Below are 25,709 nucleotides of genomic sequence, written 5' to 3'. Positions count from 1 at the left end.
AAAAAAAAAAAAAAAGAACAGTGGGGTTTATTCTTTTAGGTTTCTTTATGTGTCCTTACCTCTTCTACTGATGCTGACCCCCAGCAACTCTCCATCTTACCTTCCAGCCCTATTTTAGCTTTTTCAAAATCTTACTTTTCTTCTTTCATTAAAAAAAAAAAATTCCCTAAGTTTTCTCCATATAAGCTGTGGACGGTGCACATGCATGGGTTTCCTCCCTCGATAGAAGACATCACAATGATTCCATCATGTTGACCTTCGTATTTAGGTGGGAATGACTCATTCTGCATCCAGTGCTGTTCTTCCCTTTGTCTGGTCCTTCATCATCTTACCAAGTTTAAGTGTGGTCATAGAAAGGACAAATAGTAGTTATGGCTGATACCTTCTCCTGACTCACAACAACTAAGCTTCACACTGGGGCTGTGAAGTTTGTAGGTAGACTGGGGTGATCCACATGAACTCTGAGAGTTTCTGTATGGAGCAGTGGTTTGGTAGGACCAGAGCAGCAGAAGAGTTACTGATAAAATGGAACAGAATGTGATCTCACGGCTGTCTTTTCCTGTAGCATCCATGTCTCCTACGAGTGGCCAGAGTCAGGGCATCTCCATGGTATGTGAGATGGGAAGCTCCCTCTTCCATGGATGTTCTTCCTCTTTGGAGTGTCACTGTAGTTCTTAGCTGTGTAACCTAAGGTGGAGATCCAGGGATTTTTAGGTCTCCAGAATCCCGAAAGGCCACTACAGTCCTGGAGCAAAGCACCATTTTAGTATATATTCCCTTTAGCAAAATTTCAGCTAATCCAGTCCCCTTCTCTTAATCCTTTTCCTTTGCCACAGAAACTCTCCTCATGTTGTGTGCCTGCAGATCTGTATGTGTACTATGTGTGTGCAAGTACCTTCAGTGTTCAGAAGAGGACTTTTGATCCCTGTAACGAGAGGTACAAGCAGCTGTGAGCCACCAGATGTAGGTGCTGAGAATGGAACTCAGATCCTTAGGAAGAGCAGCAAGTACTCTTAACTGCAGAGCCATCTTTCCAGCCTCTCATGCTCTCATTTTAATGAGTGCTCAGCCCAAAGTAAACTTTGCATTGCCATGTGCAATACATGCTCTCCACAAAGGTGGACAGAGCTTCACATCATCCTTGAATCCCTGGTGTAGAACCAGAGACATTCCACTCAACGAGAACTCAGTAAATGCACTCTGACATTTTTCTATGGATTGATGGTGCAATGAATGATCCTGTTCTCCATGTAAATATACTTTGTTTTCCACATATACTGTTACTCTCTGAGGGCGGTGTGTCTTGTAAATACCAAAGGGTATTTGCTGTTCCTTACACAAAATAGGCGGTCATTGTAGACTTGTTTTGAGGATGATAACTAAGCTATACACACACTTTATTGAAATAAATCCTGTGTTCAAATAAGCAGCATATACATAGGATGAAGGCAGAGAGAGAGAGAGAGAGAGAGAGAGAGAGAGAGAGAGAGAGAGAGAGAGAGAGAGAGAGCCAACCTAGCTTTCTATCTAGTTGCTGCATCCGTGGGTCATTTCTGCTGTGTAGAGCCATTTTGGATGTAGCTGGGCATCATTGTTTGGTCAGCTGCAAGTTTGGTGCAAGACTCAGATTAAATTAATTGCATTTGAGGTACCGTGAGTTGTTTAGCTAACAAACGTCATGCATTGCTTCTTACTTAGCGACTTCCCAATATGAGTTCAAACTAGCTATCAATACCAGTTCTGTCCTCAGCCTGGGAACTAGAGACAAGATGAATTTTGACCCCTTCCTGTTGCAGAGATGCTCATAGCGGGGACACATCAACAGTGCTTACTTCTGAGTGTGAGAACAGAGATAAAAAGCGCACTCTTGCAGTGATTAATGTTGACTGCAGTGATTCCAGCAGACCTCGAAAATAAATTGACATTTGAGTTGGCCCTCGATACTGGATTTTGACAGGCAAAGGCCGGAGGAAAGAGCAACTCAGACAGGTGAAACTGGATAAACCGGAGCGTGAAGGGGGAAGCTTTTTGCCCTAAATGGGCAGTGGAAGGTTGGACTTGGGCGTGGTTTGAATATAGATTTTTTTCAAGGTCCAAGACTAAGAAGTTGTACTTGCCTTTTCCAGTCAGATCAGGCTTTTGGCTAAGTTTTATGTTGTCCAGTATAAGCATTTCTTTTTTGTTTTTGTTTTTTTTGAGTAGCTGCCAACAGAAGAATCAGGAGATTTCATATCCATACCAGACTTCTGGCTGCTTTCAAAAGAAGTAGAACTATACTGAGCCCTCATTTCCCGAAGGCAGCAACCGGCTGTACTGAGCAATGGCTTCTCTTTGGAGACCATCCGTGACAGTCCTGTCTCACTGGCTTCAGTCACTCACAGGCAGGTATCTGAGTTTGTAACCTCCAAGCTTTACTGGCTGCTACATCCTGGAAGAAACTGGCATCTGTTTCAGGGAGCTTTATCCAGAATTTGACTAAATGCACATCTGGATGGCTCTTGGGGATCAGCGAACTCTTGAAGGGAAGAAAAGAGTCAGCGAGTCATCCAGTTGCTGCTCTGAGAACTCCTGTTTGCCTAATTCCATCCTAGGCTGACCCACCTGAGGGATTTTCAGAGGCTGGGGATAAGGACCCTCACGCTTTGAAAAGATCTCTTGCCATGGCAACGTACAATGTTTTTGTCAATTTGAGAGCTTGTTAGCGTCACATCTTTGGTTTATCTTTTCCCTATAAGCAAGTTTTCTTTTCTTCTACAGTGCACAGTAGCAGCATGCTAATGAGAGCCCAAATCCATTTTCAGAACAAAGGGAAGAATATATGTTTTCTCTCTCTCTCTTTTAATTTCTTTGTTCATCTCTTATGCCAATCAAATGTTCATATTCGTTGGTCATTTGTGAACTACACTTGGTACTGGTACCCAGCACCAGTGTGGGACTTCAGAAGGCATGCGTATACTCGAATACAAACACCCAGCAATATACATGACAAAACAGTTGTTTGTGTTCTTTGCACACATGGAGACCTGTGAGCACAAATGTGCTCTGTGCCTGATGCCTATTAAGGGCTAGAAGTCCTAGCTGACATAACCTTCTTTTCATAAGAATAAAAGAGAAGGTTATTGAGTCTGTGAGCTAATCTGTCTAATTAGGTGCCTCTAAGCAAAATGCATAAGATTTACATGAATTATCCTAACATGCAAAGAATAGGATACAGGAAGGAAAAACTCAAGGAAATTTGCATTTAGATGAGGAAGGGGGACTTCGGTGGGGGGTGGGGGGTTACCAGCTAGGATCTGTTCTTTTATGTTTTGAAGCTAGGCTTAAGAGTTGCTGCGGATGGATAGCTAAGCTAGTACGGCTGCCATACATTTTTGGACTTTCAAGCACTTGCTCCAAGCCTTGTCTGCCCCATGCAGGGTGAAACAGGCCTGGAGCGCACATCAGGAAGCTTCATTAAGGTAGTGCGTGGGAATCGGTTTCAGTCCTGGCGGCTGGCCGGCTGAAGGACAATTCCTCCCAGGCCTCTAGGTGGCAGTGTTGTATCTATGCTAAGACGCTTCGTGCTTTGGCTGGCTAAATACCCGAGATGGAAAATGGTGAAAAGGAGAGGAAAGGAAAAAAGACAAAAAATGAAAAACAAAAAGCAAAAACGTCCCAGCCCCTCCGTTCATGCTACCCGAAAGCATCCTTCCACGCCATCTTACAGACTTCATGACTTAACTCTATACGGCTTATTAAATATTTAAAATCAGTAGTTCTTGGACGCCTAAGATCTGCTCGTTCCATTGAAAGCCCCACTGCCCGAGAGATTGCTTGCCTCCTTCAGTCCTTCCTGCTTCTCCTTTCCACATGGTTGCTGCCTCTCACAGGTTGATGGGGTTGATTCTGGAAGAAGGGATGTCTAGTCCGTGTCTTGTCCCCAGAAGATAGGACGGTTGGTAATGAAAATCAGGGCAAAAAAGAGTCTGTGTGATGGGAGGTGGCAGACAGACCTGAGTGGGATTTCGGGGAGAAAGCTAATTGCTACCTTTCTTGCTCTATTCTTTCTGGTGCTGACAGCTCTGAACAAGATAAGAAATGCCTTCTGACAACTGGTTGAGGATATGAGGCTAAAGTTATTAGGGCTGCCTCAGTCTCCCCAGTGCTGAGATGGGCGATTCTGCTAACCTACTGGGGAAAACTTCCAGAGGTTAAGTGTTTTGGAATGTGGTAGAAGGTTCAGGAGATAGGTAGATAATGAGCAACAACAGGAAAGGTAACGGTTAGATAGCACTTTTCAAAACTTCCATCGTGTTATGTTTTGAACATGAAAAGTTCCTTACAGGATCGTCTTTTGAATGTGTTGTTCCTGGCTAGCGATATTATTTTGGCAGGTGGTGGGAACGTAGGGAATGGAGTCCACCTGGAGGAAGTAGGATGCTCTGGAGGTTACACTTGGTCCTCGGTTCCTTCCGGTTCCCTACTTCCTACTTCCTATGACGTACAGCCCCCATTCCTACCCGGTGTTGTTTTCAAGCACGGGAGGTTTGGCAACCATGAATGAAACCCTCTGAAACAGGGAACCCAAATGAGTTCTCCTGTAAGCAGTTTTTCTTAGACATTTGATAGGCAAACTATCCCTCCTCTTCCCCCCTTAATAATTTACTCTTCTCCTCACAACATCGTTGTTAGAAAGGCACCTAGAGCATCCTCAAGGTTGTAGAGAGAGCCAGAGCCGGTGCCTCGAACTCTCATTTTTCTTTCAACCTTGAACACACGCTTCGTTAAGAAGTAATATTCAAGTCTGACAGAGCAACATTTGCCCTACTCGACACCTAAGAATCAAACTAGATATTATGCTTAGGGCAAAGTAATAAGAAATGTATCGGCTTTCTCCCACACTTTCTATTATTTTATCTCCTTAAATGAAAAATCTGACTTTACATTGACTCAAGAAGCGATACCTTTAGGGCACGATGTCTGCATTCTTGTTAGTTTTGCTCTAGCTTCTTTAGCTTATCACTTTCTTTTCCTGTGCCTCAGTGGTGTTCTCTGTAAAACAGGCTGACCAAACATCTTCTAGGCTTTAGGCATCTAGGGAAAATGAATTAATATTTTAAGTGTCACCAATGCTTTAATAGCAAATTCTTAAGCCCAAACCTTAGGGAATCCATTAAGAATATGTGATCTCCCTTGCCTGATTACATCTTTGAGTTTTGTAAAAGTTTATAATGGATGAAATAGTACTTAACAGCCTCATAAACCAAGTGTTCTGCGTGTTTAAACGGTCCTCACTCCTGTTATCTCAACTAATGAATTTTGCCAGGCATCTCTGTTATAGCCATATGATTTATAAAGATTATATTTACTTTTTTTTCTTATAAGAACCTAATGAGGCCAAATTGGTTGCATGTAATCAGACACCGGCCTTTTTCATCTCTTCAGGTTTTATTTACGAAAGCTTATTAGAGCAAACACTACGGAGCAGTGTGCCGCGAGCGAGCGCTAGTTTTTGCCTAATGATCCCAAACTGCTAATAGAGAATGCAGGTAACGAAATGACAGGCTGGGAAGACAGGCGATGCTCGAGGGGCACTTTCTAAAATTCTTACCTAGGCACAATGCCCATTAACAGGCCTTGGCCTAAGAACATGTACTCTACAGATAATGAGCTTAAGAGTGTATCACTGATCTGAGAAACTCAGGGTCAGGGTCTGTCTCCCAGCCATGTAGGACTCATAGAAGGGCTATGTGTAAAGTGTATATGCAGAACGATGACTGTAGAAGCAGCTAAGACATGAGAGCTGATGCATGAGCTAGAGGAAGCAGTGAACTGGGCTACTTTCACCCTCTACCATGAAAAGGAAAATTCACTCCTGATAGGGATGCTTCCCATCTTGGGGGCAACTGGATGGAGTTTGCCACTTGTCCATCCTCTCCAAAGAAGTAAACAAAATATCCCACTGGGCCAGTTGCCTATTGCCAGCCTTTGACAGTCTTCATGGAGCATCTCCACACCTTCCTCAATATCACATTCCTCTATTTCTAATTAAAGAAAGACATGTTCCAACATCAGCAAAACTATTGAACTATTTTTTTTTCTCTAACCTGACTCAGCAGAGACCCCAAAGATGAGGAATAGCTTGGTTGCTCTCCTAGATGTCAACCTTAAATATTTGGAATCTTCTGCAGTATTCTACTGCTTTGATGACATGGAAATTCATGTCAAACCATGTCTGAAGCTATTTCCACACTTAGTTCCTCTCTGTACAGCCTGCTGCTTGATGTGTTTGGAGCATTTATTATCCTTTGGGTGAACAACTTCCTCCATAAAGTTACAGAGTGTCCCTGTCTACCGGTATTTTGAAATTTGGTGCATAAATCTGTCTTTGCCCTCCATTACTGGAGATTCTATAGTTATACACGCTGCTCCCTGTCCACTCTTCACATTTCAGACATCCAATACCTGTAGACCTTAGACATCTAGGTGTCCTGTGAATTGTTCTCTTCAGCGTGTCACACCAGGGTGTCAAAAAGCATTGGGCTATTTATTAATTTGTTCCCTTTCTGAACTAAGCTGAACTAGCTCAGGATAACCTAAAGTGGAATGGGAGGGTGGTTATAAAACAAGAGCCCACCAGAGACCAATTTTACTGGAGAATGAAGTAAGTGAGGCTCAAAGGAGGGAAGAGGCAAGCCCTTCAGGGTCACCCTGCTAACTAAAAAGGGATGCAAATTTGAACTGGACTCTCAGAATAATGTATTTCCCAGACTTACTGAAGTTTCATTTGGAAACTCTCATTTCTCTGCTCACCTCGTGTAGTCAGAAGTTCTCATAGTAATAGGCATCTGGGTACCATTATGATGTAGACCAGTGTTTTCCACAGTGCTCTTTCACTGATGGTGGTGGTTCAGCTCCCACCTGCCAGGTACCTAGCTCCTCAGTAGTGCATCCTGTAGCTCCAGGGCTCACCACAATTACTAAAGAGACCCTATGGGCTGTTGTTATTGTGCTTCATACAAAGAAAGAGAGACAGGAATACGATTGGTGGAGGCCGCAGTATAGTGTGGGGGAAGGGGTGCCTCTGAGGGTCCGTGCTGAGGCATCCCTTTGCCCTGAGGGATCAGCCACCTGACAGAATAGAGTTTATTCAGGGCATGTGGGAGAGGAGTTGAGGGAGTATAGAGACAGAGGAAGGCAGAGAGAGAGAGAGAGAGAGAGAGAGAGAGAGAGAGAGAGAGAGAGGAGAGAGAGAGGGAGAGAGGCTGGCCATGAGCACATGGAGAGAGGGGGGGGAAGAGGAATGAGGAGAGATGGGGAAGAGGAAAGAGCAGAGGGGGAAAGCAGCCCCTTTTGTAGTGAGTTGGGCACACCAGGCTATTGCCAGGTAACTGTGGGGCTGAGCCTAGACGAGATGCCAGCAGTTACTCTCACATTTCCCAGCAGGCTCTTCAGCTTTTTGCTCAGTTGCCTCAGCCTATTATACAGCCCTGCATCAGGCTTTTCCTATCTGAGATCACCATGTCCAGGTCTTCCATCCTCAAGGAAAACACTTTGATTGGTTACTCCACTCTTAAAGGAGCTACTTCAGGATGCCAAATTCTTACGTAAAGAGAATAGTTGGGATTTCACAACTTAATTGATATGGAAAATGTACCTAGATTTGACTCAGAGTCAAACTGATAGGGTAGAAAAATTACTCAAGTTTTATAGATAGTGACTTCTGGACCTCATAGTATGTCATGTGCAGACATGACTTTGCCATCTAACAGGTGTATAATGATGCTTTAGTTAATAGTGAATCACATATATGGTGGTCCATTGGAGTCTAGTAACACCACAGGCATCATGTGTGTGTGTGTGTTTGTGTGTGTGTGTGTGTGTGTGTGTGTGTGTGTGTGTGAGAGAGAGAGAGAGAGAGAGAGAGAGAGAGAATTGTACTCTTTGAATCATACATGGTGATGTAATTACCTAATGGCATATTTCTCAATGTGTCTCCATAGTTAAGCCATATGTTACTGTACTATGAATCATAAGTTCTTAATTTACAGAAAGGTAAAATCAGAAAATATGGAGAACAATGCTTCCCGAGGGTTTTGTCCAGAACCTCAAATCTATAATCTGTCCTATGACAACTTGATGGAATTGCATGTGTGTGGTGCACACGCTCACATCCTTTCTTTATCTTTCTCTTATGCACGTATATCCTTTTCAAGTAGGAAGCGGGTGGACCCAGTACTGTCCTGGCCTTGCTTGGCCATCTTTTTCAATCTTGTTCTGATTGCTATTCTAAGCTCTGTGAGAGCCATTCCTTGCCCCAGAGGTCACTTGCCCTATGGTCACTGCATCACTGCACCTCAGGGCAGGGCAAGGAAACTTGCTATCACCTTGGGTTGGCCAGGGTCCTCGCTCAGCCCAGCCATGGGCGAATGAACCCTCCCTCCGTGGCTCCCTCTCTTCTAAAGGAAACAGCCAACCTCAGTCTGCTCTTTTCTCTCTCTTGCTCTTGAAAGCCAATTTCCTGCTTCAATCTTATTCTTATGAATAGAAACACAGAGTTTGCATGGAGAATGAGAAACTACTGTATCATAGGAAGCAATCACACAGAACACAAAAAGCCATTCAAAGTAATTAAACTACTCCCATCCCCTTTCCGATATTTCTTTTCGGCTCTGTGCTGATGGGCTGTTTATCTTTGCCACCACAACAGCCTCAGCAGCCAGCGGCGGCAGGCAGTGGAAACACAAGCCATTTTCTGCAGGGGCTCCTGCCGAGAGGGCAGAATTAAGACAAACACTTTCATTCCTAGATGCCAGAGCATTTTAGCTTCTGAAAAACAAGGGAAACAAACGCCATACCCCTCCTCCCGCCCCACTCCACCATGCTGCCCTTCCCTGGTATGGAAATAAATAAATAAATAAAGATCTTGGGGGTGGCGTGTATGTGTGTGTGTGGGGGGGTGCATTTTAAGGTAGTTGTCCACTCGTCGGAGGGAAGGGAGTTGGCCTTGGTACAGTGGTGGGGTGCGGGAGACTCATTATCTTTGTAGTCTCTGGAAGCTTTTGTTCTCTTCAGCTGGGCTCTGGAGGTGCAGCTCTGCTCCCAGCTGTGCAGAAGCTTGCAAACATCTTAAGTAAAGTCTCTGAGACTGGCACTGCCCAAGAGGGGACGGTTGGGCGGGGAAGTGGAATCACAGGTTTGGAGTGATCAGGGACGAGTTAACAGGGCTCCTCATGATAATACCCGTCTTTCCGGGACAGGTGCAGAAAGAGTGAGGCTGAGAGATTGGGCTGAGAGCTCTTTCAAAGTTTTCAACCTTCTCTCTGCCCGCAGAGTCTGGCTGGAGAATGTTTGTGGCAGCTGTTAGCATTCTGTATAAACTCCATCCCCGCAGATACCTGGCAGCAGCCAGATATGCTCCTCCCCATGGTTACCTGGCAACAGCCAGGTAGGCCTGGCCCTATAAAAGGGGCTGCTTGCCCTCTCCTCTCTCTTTTGCTTCTCCACCTTGCCTCTTACCCCCTTACTCCCCCTCTCTCCCCATTCCCTTCCCCCCTCTCTCCAGGTGGTCATGGCCGGCCCCTATTTTTCTACTCTCCTCTTCTCTCTGCCTTTCTCTGCCTCTGCTACCCTCTTAACTCCCCTTCCCGTGCCCTAAATAAACTCTATTCTAAACTATACCAGCGTATGTCTGGTCCCTTAGGAGGAAGGGATGCCTTGGCATGGGCCTGCCGAGGCACCCCCTTCCCTAACACCTGGCCAGAACATATTCTTATAGCTCTTTTCTTTTTATGATCACAGCAGCTGCTTCAGCAGGTGGCCTCTTGAGGTAGCATCGAAGGGACAGGAGAATTGGAAAAAAGAGGGAAGACTTGGAGGGGCTCTGCCACCTACCTCTTGTCAGTCACACAAGTGCCTGCAAGGTTCGTTCTGCTGTGAGAGTGCCGCCGGACAGGTAGTGTTGGGATTTTGGTGAGAGTGCTCCAGAGTTGTCTACCAAAGAGCTTCTAAGCACTCAACGAGCTATCTACTCAAGAGCTGCGTTTCTTCGGTGGGAAATGAGAAGTGTCGAAAAGAATGTCTTTGAAGAACTCACCACAGATGGGGCATCTTACCACAGATGGGCATGTTAGTGCAAATAGGTAAGGTGGAGGCAGGAGGATCTGGAGTTTGAGGTCAACCTGAGACTCTTAGAAAGACCCTGTCAACACACACACACACACACACACACACACACACACACACACACACACAGAGGCATGCATGAAAGCACTCACTCGCATGGATGCAAGCACACACGCCCTCCACCCCCAAACCTACTTAAAGCACTCCTTCTTCCTAACAACAGATTTCCTGGGGAGCAGGCTGAGCTTACTTCAGCTTCTAAGCACAAACCCCTTAGAGGTCACTGAGGTCATTGTTACCCTGACCTGATCTACATGATGTCAGTGGTTCTCAAGCTTCCTAACACTTCACCCCTGTAATACAGCTCCTCGTGTTCTGGCGACCTCCAACCATACAATTATTTTCATTGTTACTTCATAACTGTAGTTCTGCTCCTGTTGTGAATCATAAGGTAAATATCTGATTTGTAACTCCCGTGAAAGGGAAGTTTGACACTCCTCCCCCCCTAAGGCATGGCCACCCATAGGTTGAAAACTACTGCTTTCTGGGTTTCAAAAAATTTTTTATCTATCGGAGACTCTGGTTTCAGGCTGAATTTTTTTGCCTGAAGGTGGGTTGTAGATAAAATGGTAAATTAAGCTGTGTGCACCACCTCACTGTTCAGGAAGCACCAGCAACTTGAACTTTCTTCCAGGTGCTGTCTCATTCCCCTCTACACTTGTGTTTGCCATGGTGGGGTTCACATCCTAGTTTAGGAAAATGCCAATTTCAGATCATTCCTGTGGCTAAGTGTCCCATCCCTGGGCAGTTCCACTAGCCCTGCCTAGAGCTCCCCTGCTTAGGAGCGGAGAGCTGGCACCTTGCCCACTCTCCAGTGATAAGCCTGCACTGTTCCGCATGCTTGTTTTGCATTTGTCATTATCTTTTGTATGCAAGGAGGCTTAATGTGCAATAAATGTAAATGGGCAATGTATATTCTGTGCTTTATTGACTCTCATCTGAGCCTGTTGTTGCCAGCAACTGCTCTGCCTCACCAGGATTCGTAAGAGGGAACTCCATCTTTTCTCCACTGTTTACACCATCTCACTTATAAAAGCTGCCTTACTTCAGTCGGATACTCTTGCTTTCACTGGATGGGCATACTTGCATTTCTGAGACTACTTAGTGCAAGCATCAGCCAGATAAGGAAGCAGAGGACCAAGGCATTTGTCACTAGTTTCCTACATGTGAACATAGAAAGAGACATAACATTGAAAACACACTCTTGAGTGCAGGTATAATCAAGTGCTACCACTTAGATAGGAGCATAAATATTTAACCCCTATGTAAACACTTTAAAAAGACCCCGTCTTGTAATAATTCCATTCACTTGCAAATGTGTTCAATATGCTAAGCGAGATGATCATTCAATTTATTCTCACGGTAGGAGTCTTTCTAAGGTACAAAGGAGTCAGGACTGTGCCTACAAAAAAGGAAATTGAGTCTGTGGGGATCTTGGTAAGAGCTTCCAGGGGTGTCACCACTCAAAAGTCACTGGGTTTAATGTACCTCCTTAAATTGTTACCTTATTCCTGGGGTTGCTTCAGTGAATGGAGAGAAATTGTCATTTTGACTTTTTGGTGAGATTTCAGAGTAGCAAATCGATGGAGAATGTGTTTTCTAGCAGAGAGTGAATCCATTAAAGCAAAGGTGTGGCTCCATGCATGAGCACAGAGAGCTCACAGTCCCAGTAGGGTAAACATGCTTCTTCACGAGTTTGGCAAGCTCTCAAAGGAAGGCACTTTCAGATTCCAGTTATTTGTTTGTTTGCTTATTTGCTTATTCATTTTACAGATAGGGTCTTATCATGAAGTCCTGGCTTACTGCCAACTAGTACTTTTTCTGTCTTAAGCTCCTGGGGGTTAGGGCTACCAGCGCGCGCCATTTTGGACAGATCCTTTTATCTGCTATAAAATGGTTTCGAAGTCTTCTGAGTGGCTGAAAAGAAAAGGGGATGTGGGTCTCAGAAGCACAACATTCCAAACTCCACGAATGTTGACTGTTAACATTCTATCCTTCTCTGACATCTTCCCAACACACAATTCAAACGACAGGATTTCATTCTTTTGTTTTATGGTTAGATATCATTTCACTGTGTGTGTGTGTGTGTGTGTGTGTGTGTGTGTGTGTGTGTGTGTGTAATGTTTTCATGATCTCTTTCATCCATTATTGGAATCCAAGATAGATCTATGTCTTAGGTATGGTGAATAATATTGTAATAAATATAAAACAATGGACACACAAGGACTGGTATGCTGATTTCATTTCTTTTGGATATAGACCCAGAAGTGGTATACCTGAACTATATGGTAAAACTATTTTCAGTCTTATGAGGGAATCTTATGTCATATTTCATAAACTTGGTACTAATTTGTGTGTGTGTGTATGTGTTGTGTGTGTAGGCACACTCCTCCCACATCATGTGTATGAGCGTGGATGTCAGAGGACCACCTTCAGCCTCAGTCCTTGCTTCCTTCCACCTTGTTTACATAGGAGCTCTTCTTTGTCAGGTGTGCACATGAAGCCAGCTGGCCTGATAGTTTCCATGGATTCATGCCTTCCTTCTCATTATAGGATCACCGAGATCTATAGACCCAAGTATCACACTAGCTGTTATGTGAGTTCTTCCCAGAACTCAACCTCAGGTCTTCACGCTTGTGCAGCAGCTTTTTACCTGTGACCCCACCTCCCCAGTCCTTTCTATGTATTCCGAGGAAATGACAAACTGGTTTTCAGAGTGGCTGCAGTATTGTACATTGATATCGATAACTTGTGAGTGTCACTGTTTTCAGGTCCTCATCAAGGCTTGTGCACGTTGGTCTTTTGTGCTGATCCCTTCTATTTGGGATCACGTGGGATCTCTCTGTTTCTTAGTTACCCGCTTCTAATGCAGCAATGCTCCATCTTTACACATGCTTATCCGCACTTGTTTACTGCCTTTGAATCATGTCTTTTAAGATGCTTTTCTCATTTTAAAGTGGGACTATGTATCTTTATTTTAATTGTTGAATTATGAGTTATTTTTATATTGAAGATGCAAAGCCCTTATTTGTTACCAATTTGGAAATACCTTTTTTCATACTGAATTTGAATTTTTCATTTCCTTGAGGTGTCATAAAATTACAGCTCAAAATTTTTAAATTTTGATAAAGCCTAATTTATTATTTTTTTTCTTTGTTGTTTGTGTTTATGATGTGTTTGAGGGTGTCTTGTGATGAAGAGGAATAGTGTGCCCCCTTCCACACACTGGAAGGGTACACTGGAAAGAAGCTGAGGCACTGGGAAGGCAGAACACCCCACTGTGAGTGAACCTTTCATTGCTTCATCAGGTGGATGAGTTCCTACCTGTTGTATGAAAGGCTGTATTTTTCAAAGGCTTCTGTGGTTAAACATACTTTAGATTCATACAAGGATTTTGTTTGCACATATTATTTTTTCATTTGAGGAAAGAGGAAGTGTTTAAATGTTATATATTTACCTCTTACTCTGTCAAATCAACTGTGATTTAAATAAGACATCTCTGTCTAGAATTTAAAGTTCCTTCCTTCTGAAAATCAATTTCATGATGTTTTTTTTCCTAAGAATGCCAATCTGCACCTCCAAGCTGTCCTTGTACCAAGCTCATGAAGGATTATGTAACTTTTGTTAACCTTTGTTCTCTGGTGACTGAAAGGATTCAATGGTATTGTGATTGTAGAAGTGGGTCATCTCAAAACATGTACAAATAGATAGGAGAATTAAAATTAAAAAAATCAAACTCAAACACTTGAAGGCTTTGGTTTAATACATTTGAAGATTATTTTTGTGCCAATGGTAGTTTTCAGTAAATTAAATTAGTTCAGAATGTTCAAAATACACACACCATATATATATATATATATATATATATATATATATATATATATACAATATGTATATACAAATGTATAGTACATATATATTTGGTAGGGGTTTTCAATGGGAAAATGTTAAAAACAAAATCAATATTTTAAACTTATTTTATTTGATATGTTTTGGTGTTTTATCTACATACATATCTGTGCATCAAATATGTGTCTAGTGCCTACAAAAGAAGAAGAGGCATGGAATCTCCTGGAATTGGAGATACAAATGGTTGTGAGCTGTCAAGTAGGCACTGAGATTTGTGCCCAGGTTCTTTGGAAGAGCAACAAGTTGCTCTTAGTTGCTGAGCCATTCTCTGGCCCCAGAAGTTGTTCAAAGTCAATGTCTGTCCCATGGTTAATTGCAGACCTATAGGGATCCTCACTATTAGAAGCAGAGACCTCATTTAGAAATTATATGCATGAGGAAAGGATTAGGTTGTGTTCATATCAAGATGAGGAACTGGGAGTCGATGGTGTTGATAGTACACTTCTAGGAAGAATCACAAGGCCTGAGAGGAGGAGAAGTTGATGCTGTGAATTCCAGCCAAGTTTAAAGTCAGGAGAGGACCACATGCCAGCTTGGATACAGTCAGGGCAGAGGGATCCACTCTTACTCCACTTGGATCTGTTCAGATCTTCAGCTGTTTGGAGGACACTCACACTGGTGAAGACAATCTGAGTTCCCCAGACTAACGGTTCAAGTGTTTACCTCATCTAGAAACAACTGTCAGGGACACAGCCGGAATAATATTTAATGAAGTATCTGGGTACCGCATGACCTAGTCAAGTGCCACATAAAATTCGCCATGCCGTGTGTATGATAAAAAGCTTAGCTTCATTTTTTTTTTTAACTAAAATCTCTAGAAAATGACTTCTAAAAATCATATGGAATAAACAATGGGACATCATACAGTTCTATATCTTGGATATAGAAGCATCCTAAAGAAAGAAGTGTTTTAAGGTGACAGGATGAATTTTAATCTGACCTTGCTCTCACATCTACTCAGCCAACATCTGAGACCACTCCTTATTATAGATTCACAAAATTGGGTAAAGTTGAAGCCGTGCATGCACAGGATGCAGGGCAGTATATATAAGTCTGCAAATCCTTTCAGTGGGCAGTCAGGGTCTCCTTCTGTACACACTTGGGAGTCAAAAGTTCTCAACGCAGTGATGGCTAGTGGTCCTGAATTTAATTATTACCAACTCTTGCATTAATAAGGGGAAATGCAGCTTGCGCAGGCCAAGAACATAGCCTTCAATCTGTTCCCAGGCTTAGACATCATGGCACCTTCCGAGGAGAAGCACTCTTCAGCTCACCACTGTTGCCATTTCGGAAATGTCAACGACTGCTCAGTGTGTCCCAGGGAAAGTTTTGGCTCTACAGTGTGAAATAAGAGATGGCATTCACTCTGCAAGCCCATTCATAGCATGGCTGCTCTTTCTGCCCTCACATCTGTATATTTTTGAATGTTGTAAGCTTTCTCTGGCAGCTGAATGTTCCATTCTCTGTAAAGTATTAAAGGGTTTCGTAAACAGAGAACCAGGAAAAGTAACTGGAAGGAGAAACGTGTGGCTAAGCAAGTAGCTACAGTTCAGAGGAGGGGGCCAGAGAGGCAGCGTGCAGTAAGGCTCGGTGAAACCGTGTCAGCCAACTCTTGCTTCTTAGTCCCTCAGTGAATTAAAAGGATGTGTGTAGGTGCCTATGGAAGCAAAACAGCTGCCTATCACAGTCATCCAGTCAATTAACAGTGGGTTCTTTTCAGGTTTGTTCTCTGAGGTGCATATAAATTATAGAGGATACAGTTTGGGGCAGGACAAAACTTTATAGAGAGTCGTGTCTTTGTTCTTTCCAAACATATTATATGTTCAGTTCCAAAGCTCATGCAGTGTTCTATCATGCTATGGTTTGAACACATTTGAAATCCTTTCTAGATGTATGTATATGTGTGTGTGTGTGTGTGTGTGTGTGTGTGTGTGTGTGCGTGCGCGTGTATAAGTGCTAAGATTCTAACTCAGGTCTTGGGCATATAAGTCTAGTGCTCTGTCACTGAGCTCTTCCCTCCCTGATTTAACAATACAACAATTGTATTACAACAATACAACATTTTCAGGTGAAAATGGACCCACTGATAACAATTGCAGTTACTGACCACTTCTAACCAGACAAACCTGGAATATAAGCAAGAGGTTCTTCCTTCTTCTTGCATGTTTTCAGGTCCAGGTGGTGGGAGTTTGAGATTAACCCCAGTCCTGCCTGCTTTGAACTCCCTTCCTGTATGGAGATGTTATCGTTATTACTTCTAGCTTTTCAATTTGATAATATAGCTGTATGAATATACTCTATAACACAATGAAATATTTTATATATTTTACAAATGAACAAATGAATGAATGAATACATACCCAATTTAGTTTGAACCATAGTAGGTTACATATTGAGTAGGAGAACAAATTAAGATTTTGAAAGAGGTAATATATTCTAAAACCTTAGAAACTGAAATGAATTTCAAAAATGCCATTTTAAAAACGAAAGTTTTCTCAATAATTTACTACTTATGTTTACATTATATGAAGGACTGAAACATAATGCATGACCCCTCTTCTGAACTCTGGACTATAGCTAGCTGTTTAGCTACATGTTTCTCCTACCAATTCATTTTCCCAGTTCTCTGCTTAAGAAACCCTTTAATACTTTAAGGAGAATGTAACCTTAAAAATTTGAATGCTTTTGTCCCAAGTCAATCAATCAATCAATGTACCAAATATCTTTGATCACATGTCCTAAAGTTTGTCTTGTGAAACATGCCATGTATGCAAAAGGTAGTAAAATGAATCCACTGTTTCATTTCATTCATTACACGAATTTTACAATCATATTTGGAAGTTCAGTGGTAGATTTTTATTGAACAAGGCTCTAATTGAAACCAGGAATAAATGATGCCATTTATGTACAGCCAAGTCTTTGGAAAGAGTGACATTAAACGGATCTCCCTGTATCCCTATCCCTGTGGGGCTGCGTTTTGCTTTGCTGTTGGTGTGTTGGGAAACTGCTCGGGGAGGTGAAGCACAGAGGTACTAGCCTATGTTCCTTTCTCCCTGATGAGGTGGCGGGCTCCTGGGACTATGACATGCCCTTCACGGGTGGCTAAACACAGCCTAGGATAGGGGGTCCCAGACTGTGTTTCTCCAGGTGGACTGGGACAGAGGCTGTGGTTCTCAAACTCTTGGAGACCCAAATGCCACTGGGAATTGCAAAGAGTTGAGAACAAGGGCTCACAGGCCTGAGATGAGCCTGGTGCAGGGTTAGAATTTGGCTTAGCTGAGGGTGTGCGGCAGGAGTATGGAGGCACCTTCTCTACCTCAGGTTCTGTATGACAAAGACCTCTCCCTACAGTGGACCTTGATGAGAGAGACAGTCCTTGCTTGTCCAAACTGTTTATTCATGGCAGAAAGAGATGCATATGACTTACTCAGGGTGAACCAGAGATTAAATGCCTTTTGCAGGAAGGGATGCCCGAGAAGGGAAATTTATTGGCTAAATCCTCAGGGCCCACCCAGATACCTTATTAGCAGGAAGAACTCTGGGTTTCTGTGCTATAGTGACCAGTTGTCATGGTCCTCTTAATGAGGTTCTGTGGTCACAGAGTTCCAGGGAAGGAGCCAGGTCGGGAGTAGATTTAAATGTCTACTGTTCTCAACTATGAGAAGCGCTGGGGTTCCTTAATCTGCTCGACCTTACCAGTTTTTCTGTCTGGCGACATGGTTCAACTTGCCCCACCATCCCTGATTATGAGGCTACTCTGTACTCTCCCTTCAGACATCCCACCACACACCCTCTTTCTTTTGCTGTTGTTGATACTTTTATTTTTATTTGTATTTCTATGAGTACATACCTGTGAATAAATAGCAAGGAAGATATTGCTTGGCATCTTCTAAATCATTTACAATAATGTTCCAGGCTGAAAGAATAGTATAATAAAAAGCATCATTTATCCCTAATTTGAATTAGAAACTTTTTAAATTTCAAAAAACAAAAATCTCCGACAGAATTTTAAAATAGGATCATAAAATTTGTGTGGTGTACGAAAAACAAAAAATTGCAAACACTCCTGAAAACTGTGGTAAACATGTATGTGGATACATGGGTGCTTTGGCTTCCAGCTGTCAGGAGCTGGAGAATAAGACAGTATGGCCCTAGAGTAGAGATGGATAAGTTGAAATATAGGACAGAACAATTAGACTAGGAAGAACCCATTGCTGTAGAATAACTTGATCTAAAAGCCACTTTACAGGTCACAAAGAAAGGAATGGAGCTACCTAGCAAAGAACATCCATGTGGGCAAAACCAAAATTATGTCTCCATTCAATGCACAACATCGCATTCTTATCTAATGAACAGGAATACGAAAGTAAAGAAAGTTAAAACACTTAAATTTGAGAAGAAAAATATAGTGGAATGTCCTCATGATGTTGGGTTATTAAGGAGTTATTTCACAAGATTAATGAGCAAGCACAGAACTAAAGGAAAATGGATAAATTCAGCTTAATTAAAAAATAAAACTCCATTTCTGAACACATCATATAAAAAAACAATAACCCTCAAATATACTTGGAACAAATGTAATAGATAAAGATTTAATGGCTTGAATGTTTTAAAGACCTTCTATGGGTAGCCAAGAAAAAGTCAGCTAAATTTAAAGATGTACAAAAGACATGCATGTAAATTGAGAAAAAAATCTATATCCATAAACATAAAAAGATGTGCAACCTTGTTATAGTCTGTGAAATGCAAATCAATATCACAGTGAAACTATTTCATATCTTCCATATTGGCAAAAGAGGAAAGGGATGCTGTACCAAATATTTTTGAGAATGAAAAGAAACAGAATAGGGTCTCAGCCATCTGTGATAGAACATAATCTAGTTCGAAACAGTGTGATATGCAGAAACACAAACTCTGCGTATTGTCATGTTCATTTGGAATCTAAAATTGCTGATCTCATAGAAATAGGGAGTAGAATAGTGTTTACCAGAAGCTGAGAATGATACAGAGGAGAAAGTGATGCAAGGAAGATGGCTAATGACACAGGGGTTCAGACATAGTGTGTAGCAATTTCCTTCAAGATAAAGCATCCCACTTTGGAGGAGAGACACTGGACATCAAGAGAGAAGAGAATAACTCTGTGTTGCAGAAAGAGAGTCTTTAAGATATGGGACGTTAAATAGGAGGTGAAAGATGGCAGGATATTCTAAAGGGAAGTGAAGCATTCCATCCTGAAAACACGTACATACACACACACACACACACACACACACACACACACACACACACACTACCACCACCACCACCAATAACAAACAACAATACACTTGTTAAGTTTAGGAAGTGAACAACTTAAAGGCTCAGGAAGTCCCTGAAACTGACCAGATACACTCTGTCCTTCCCTCCCCAAGCATATATAAATAGTAAGACCTGCCAAGAGACACTCTTAAGACATGTTAAGCTTCCCCGAAAAGGCAAATCAGCCAAAGAGCCCGGAAGAAGCAGAATGAAGCTGAGCTGCTTGGAAGAGGTTCCGAACAATTGAGCCACCTGCAAAGGACATTCTCCAACCAACTGAGTTGCCTGCAGGCTGCACAGCGTGCTTCAGGTTTCCAGTTTTTGTGAACTGACACGCATGCTGGGTGGGCTTTGGTGATGCAGCTGTGATTCAATCCTTTCTGCCTCTAACCCCTAACCCATACTCCTGCAAGTAACCCCTTACCCATATTCTTGGATGTAAACCCATGAAAACTCACTGGTTCACCAGGTTGGACTTAGGTGCTATTCTTGCTTTGGTCTGTTGTCAGCTCCCTATCTGGTGTGACTGTTTATTCATGTCCTCTCAGGAAGTGTCACAGAGCACATATAAAATAATGTTTTATAGCACAGTAGGATAACGACTGTACTGGCTGGTTTTATGTGTCAAGTTGACACAGGCTGGAGTTATCACAGAGAAGGGAGTTTCAGTTGGGGAAGTGCCTCCATGAGATCCAGCTGTGGGGCATTTTCTCAATTGCCCCTTGTGGGTGGTGCCATCCCTGGGCTGGAAGTCTTGGGTTCTATAAGAGAGCAGGCTGAGCAAGCCTGGAGAAGCAAGCCAGTAAAGAACATCTCTCTCCATGGCCTCTGCATCAGCTCCTGCTTCCTGACCTGCTTGAGTTCCAGTCCTGACTTCCTCTGGTGATCAACAGCCATGTGGAAGTAAGCTGAATAAGCCCTTTCCTCCCCAAATTGCTTTCATGGTCATGATGTTTGTGCAGGAATAGAAACCCTGACTAATACAATGACTATTGGCAAAGTTGGTTGTTTATTTCAAAATAGACAGTAAAAAGTTTGAATTTACAAAATTATCTATTTATTCAATTTTGTCTTTGTCTGTCTGTGTGTGTGTGTGTGTGTGTGTGTGTGTGTGTGTGTGCGTGCACACCTGATTGTATATAGGTGTGTCAAAAGCTTTCAGAAATCTGCAGAGGTCAGGAAAAACATTGCTTTCCCTGGATGTAGAGTCACAGATGGTTGTGAGCTACCATGTAGGTGGTCCTTTGCAAGAACAGTAAGTATTTTAGCCCCTGTGACCCCTCCTCATCTCCATATAGGTAGCTTTTAATTTTTATACTGCAATGAAATGATAAATATCTGAGGTGTTGTATATACCAGTTACCATTATACAGGGTATATTTATATGTAATGAAATGGTATACTGCACCTAATAAAATATGTAGTTACATCAATTAGAAAGGAAAAATACTTTTAAAAGCCTAGTGTTGCACTACTTAATAAACTTAGGCATATCATATTGCTTTACTTTAATAATGGAAGTAAATGCCATGGTGGATGTCTGGTTCTTGGAATTATCACTGGATCCTCTTAGAAATTAGACTGTCCTGAGAAGAGACAGCAGAAGGTTTGAGTTCATCCATTGTTGGAGAACTTGCCATTGCTCCTGTGATACAATATTTTTCATGGATCGTTAGCTTCTTAGGAAAATATGAAATTTCATTCTTAGTGCTAAGAAATAATTCATGTAACCATTTAATTTCTTTAAATGTGTGAACCTCTTCCACAGCATTGACACATACTTTTAATGGGAGTGCTACCTGGGCTCTTCAGTCTGTAGGAAACCTGGCCCTGTCTAGTGCTCTCTTACTTCATGGTGAAGGTAGGGGTCAAGTTTCCTGAGACCCTGCTTGTAGGCATGATATTTTTGCACATCATGTAAAGTTTACCCTTGTGTTATTCAAATGCTGATTTCTCTGCTCTTGTATCTTGGTTTAATCTGGACTTGGACATGGCTTTGTTATGTACACTCTTAGAAGTTCCTGTCTCAAGTTTGTATGGACATTGTTCCACATTCATTTTCTGCCTTGCCAATAAAAGCCAATGAGCCAATACAGAGCTTTAGACAGAGAATAAGTTGGGACCTCCGATTCTAGGAGGGATATTGATAAAGAGAGGAAGGGAAGTAACAAACTTGAGGGAGGTGGAGAAAATCAGGAGAAGAGAGCTGAATTAAGAAAGGAAGAAAAAAAACTCAAGTAAGATGGGAATATTGTCTGGGAGGAAACCTGACTAGCTTGGGGGTTTGAATGGAGGAATAATTGCTCAGTGTTTGGCTCAAGGCAATTTTAATAAGTCATAGTCTCTCTGTGTGGTTATTGTGGAATTAGCTGGTTAGGAAATACAGCTGCCAGATTATATCACTGCTTACATTTATATTAAAAAGAGTTCATTTTCCAAATGGCACCCATAATAGGGTGCCTTATATAAAACAATGCATTTATTGTAATCTACATTTTGCCACAAGACTGGTTACCTGTGCCCAGGTACCATCTTCCTGGGCAAATCTCCTACACTTGGCAAATATCTCAGAATCCTTTCTGTCTCCTGGATGTTCCACCTCCTATTTCCTGCCTAAGCTATAGGCCATCAAATTAATTATTGACAGGTGCTGCATCCATACAGACACAAGCTATTTTTTCCACATCCACCAGAGCTGGGAACCCAGTTCTTCCCAGGGACATTGGAACACAGCTTGATTTTACATTTCTAGTGCTGCATACAAATAGTAACAAAAAGAACAACAAAAACAAAATCAAAACTTAAGTTGTGTGTGTGTGTAAATGCACAGAAATTGTGGAGGTCAGAGGACAATTTTGGGAATTAGTTTTCACCTTTTACCTTGTTGGAGATACACTCTATTTGGGGTTCATTGCACAACAAGCTGGCCTGCAGGTTTCTAGGGATTCTCCTATCCTTGCCTTCCATGTCTCTATAGGAACAATAGGATTACAGACAGGAAGTATTGCTCCAGGCCTTTTGAGGATTCTAGGATTTGAACTCAAGCCCCCACTTTTATTTGTGGTGGATGTAAGAAATAGAGTAGAGCAATCAGAAGGTTTCTGTGATAACCTAGTTCTATCACACCTACTGCTGTGGAAAACTGTAATACTTTGTGTAAGACCAAGGAGTTGAAATAGAAACTGCAAGATCACTACGATCCATTCACTAGCATGTACAGATGGACATTTGAAATACTGTTTCCTATGAAAGTAACTAGTGATCCACAGAAAGACGGCAAATTCTGAGCATGAGTGAGAAAATGCAGAGGGTCAACTGGGAAAATCTTGTCTGAGAAGACAGCAAAGAAGCTCCCCAAATCCACTGAGGTTTTCCAAAACATTTCAGGAGATAGATAGATTTGATCAGATGAAATAAGTGAAGTGTAATAAATTCAAATGAAAAGATGATTAAGTCCATGAACTCATGAGTTTATAATCCTTCTATGGAAACAGACATACCTGGTGACCCAGAAGGACAAGTGGGAACCCACTCACCAATTTTAAAACTGAAGCATGAAGGGAAAGGGGCATACATTTATCCAGCTGTTACCATGAAATATGTCATTGGGAACTTGAACATTAGACAGATGGAAATTAACCTTTGTAGAAGAATTTCTGTGAAGAAACGAAGGAATGCCTTAATTAGAATATCACCATTTAACCTCCCCTGTTGATCTCCTGTATCTATGCATTGAACATTAGGGAGTGTTGACATTATAAAGAGAGAAGTAATGGGATGTACATAGCCTTAATTGAAGGGTGCACCACTGTTCATGAAGTCATCTAACTAAAGCAATCATATCTGAAGGAAAGCAACCCTCCATATCCACCCAGTAATATAGGAAAAAATATGGATAAAGGCTCCATGGGGAAATGATCAGAGGAACACAGATAACTGGAAATTGTGCAAGTGACCTGGCTTCTTTCCTTAGGAAGTAAATTGCACAAAAGAGTGAGCGGGGACATTTATAAATTCAACATATCAACCATTTGGCAAGTGTGAGATTCATTTGGGTGTTGCAGCAAACAGATTATAAAGCTAAACAAAAACACTATCCTTGCTTCATTTAGTATTCCAAAAAATTCTTAACCCCCTAAATGTCAGTTTTCTCATGTATATAAAATAGAGTTTCACCGACATGTCTTTTTCCTATGGCTTCAGTTAGGCTTAAATTAAATTATGTTTGGAGAGCCTTTGAATCAACACCAACAGTACTATAAAGACAAAAATGTTACTATTATTATTATTGTGGTTGTCACTGAAAGCTTGGTAAAAGTCTAGAATCTACCATATGCAAAATTGGGGGAAAAAAGGAGAGCCTTCTTGGACTGTCATACAGTTTGGCAATGGGAATCACGGATGAAAGGGGGAAAATAAACATCGAATGTAAGAGAAGGAAGGGCAAAGAACACCTTTGCCCAGTGTTCAAATTATTCTCAGCCTGCTACCACGTATTCAGGGCTGCTGGCATGACTTTGCTAAAGGCAGAAAATACAGCCACAGGAGAGTGGACACAGCACCCAGCAAGGTTCTGCTTAAGCCGGACATTGATTCAAGGCCACTGGTCAAGACTGATAAACCAGAACTCAAATCCAGGTTTCAAGGCTGTTGAGGTCAGGGCTTGCCTCCCTTCTCAATCCTCCATCCTCATAGGCAGATTTTGTTAATGTCAAAATGACAAAGTGGAGGTTGGTGTATGAAGGACAAGTGTTGTTTTCTCTGCAGTGTTGCCAGAAGGGTCTTGGAACAGGAAAACACACTGCAGGTTGTGTAGAGAGAAATTGACCTTGGCTTTACTCATTTAGTGTTTCCTGAAGAGTAAGACCAGACTAAAGTCTGCAGACAAATCTCCACACATCTACAAGGAAGGATGGGTGCATCTGTGTACCATCTCCCCAGTCCCTGCTCTGTCCTGCAGACAGAGCTGGCCCACCTAGGGTGGTGTTTTCTGAGATAAGAGAACTCTATTGTCCTGCCACTTCTGAAGTTTTCTACAAGGAGCCACCACCTACTGCATTACTGAATATTCCTGCATGGTAAGTTTCTGACTAGCAACAAGATGCTAATAAGTCAACAAGATCGAGATCTTGGCATTGAGGGGGATGGTTTTCTTTCCTATAAATGCCGAGTCTCTTAAGTAAACATCGGACCTTGATCAGAAAAATTTGTCTTGGTCTTGTTATTTCTCTCCGCCGTCCTTTCCTCCACTCCTACACCCCAGCCTTTCTTTCAGGAACACGGTTTGCGTGGCTGCTGGACAGCTACACATCTGTAAGGTAACACCAGTGGATGAGAACGCATCCTTTAGTCTTCAAACTGGCCCTGAGGAGCTGGTAATGCGACTAGTATAGTAGATTTCAGTTGAGGAAACTCTGAGTTATTAAAGTGAAAGGCTTGCTAAGAGCAAATATGCAGAAAAGGGCTGAGCAGGGTCTCAAACTCAGCTGTGCATACCATATCCGTGTCAAGATTCAACGGAGCCTTAAAAGGGGGCAGGCTTTAGGCTTTTCACGGAGAAGAAAAGTCTTGAAACTATGCACTTCTCAGTATTTCTATCTGCCCTTTGCAAGCACGATGAGAGTCCTGAAACTGGCCAGTTACTAAGAGGGGTGGAGGTCCCGCTGAAAGACAGAACATTCACCTGATATGTGCATGTAAGAATTGAGCAAACAGGGACACCTCATAAAAATACCGGGAAGCCAGGAATGTCCCTTAAGCTTAAAGTCAGGGAGCTTCAGAAGAGTGTACTGAGTAAACATCCATCCCCAGGAGATGCCCTAATTGCAGGGAGCAGTGCTCAGTTCCAGGAAACGTCCTCACCCGCAGTGAGGGGTGGATCTCTCACTCCCAGATGCCAAAAGTATCTTCTCACCTGGGGCACAAAGGGCAATGGAAACAAAGAACAATGAGCTCCACCAATGAGAGATAACCAATGCATGCTACAAACCTATGTTGTGAAAGGGTATAAAGAGTGTGTGCTTTTGTTCCTCGTGGTCGCCTTTGCCCCGACTGCCGGACAACGCCAGTATACTGGATCATTAAACCTCTTGCTTATTGCATCCATCTTCGACTCTGTGTCTTTGTGAGTGGGGACATCCTGGATGTAAGACCCGGCTCTCCAAATCTTACATGCACAGCTCTGGGCTCAATCTCCAGCACCACAGAACCAAACCAGGAAAGAAAAAGTATTCCACATGAGCTAGTGGCCACAATAAGATTTCAGTTCTCAGGCATATACCCAAAAAATACTGCAACATGTAACAAGGACACATGCTCCACCATGTTCATAGCAGCCT

At 42.4% G+C, this 25,709-nt stretch overlaps 1 protein-coding gene across 8 annotated transcripts in view; it reads left to right on the top strand.

Annotated features, from left to right (window-relative positions):
• LOC116069104 (myb-like protein I) overlaps positions 1-25,709 on the top strand; it is a 67,117-nt gene that overhangs the window by 18,966 nt on the left and 22,442 nt on the right. For 3 of the 8 annotated variants that reach the window (XR_004109839.1, XR_004109840.1, XR_004109841.1), the window contains 3 exons: positions 1,797-1,989; positions 2,203-2,385; positions 9,781-11,077. The exons of 1 other annotated variant lie outside the window; for it this stretch is intronic. Coding sequence is in view for 3 of the 7 variants with exons in the window: in XM_031339468.1 (XP_031195328.1) it covers positions 6,879-6,907; positions 9,781-9,902 (151 nt within the window). In the remaining 4 variants the exon portion in view is untranslated. Of the gene's footprint in view, positions 1-1,796; positions 1,990-2,202; positions 2,386-6,868; positions 6,908-9,780; positions 11,078-25,709 lie in introns of those variants that run through there. 4 more of the 8 variants (XM_031339468.1, XR_004109838.1, XM_031339467.1 and 1 more) reach the window with 4 other exon arrangements.

The sequence above is a fragment of the Mastomys coucha genome, unplaced genomic scaffold (assembly GCF_008632895.1).
Source record: "Mastomys coucha isolate ucsf_1 unplaced genomic scaffold, UCSF_Mcou_1 pScaffold22, whole genome shotgun sequence".
NCBI classification, from domain to species: Eukaryota; Metazoa; Chordata; class Mammalia; order Rodentia; family Muridae; genus Mastomys; species Mastomys coucha.
The sequence above is the reverse complement of the archived record's forward strand: the minus strand, read 5'-3'. Positions and strand labels throughout refer to the sequence as shown.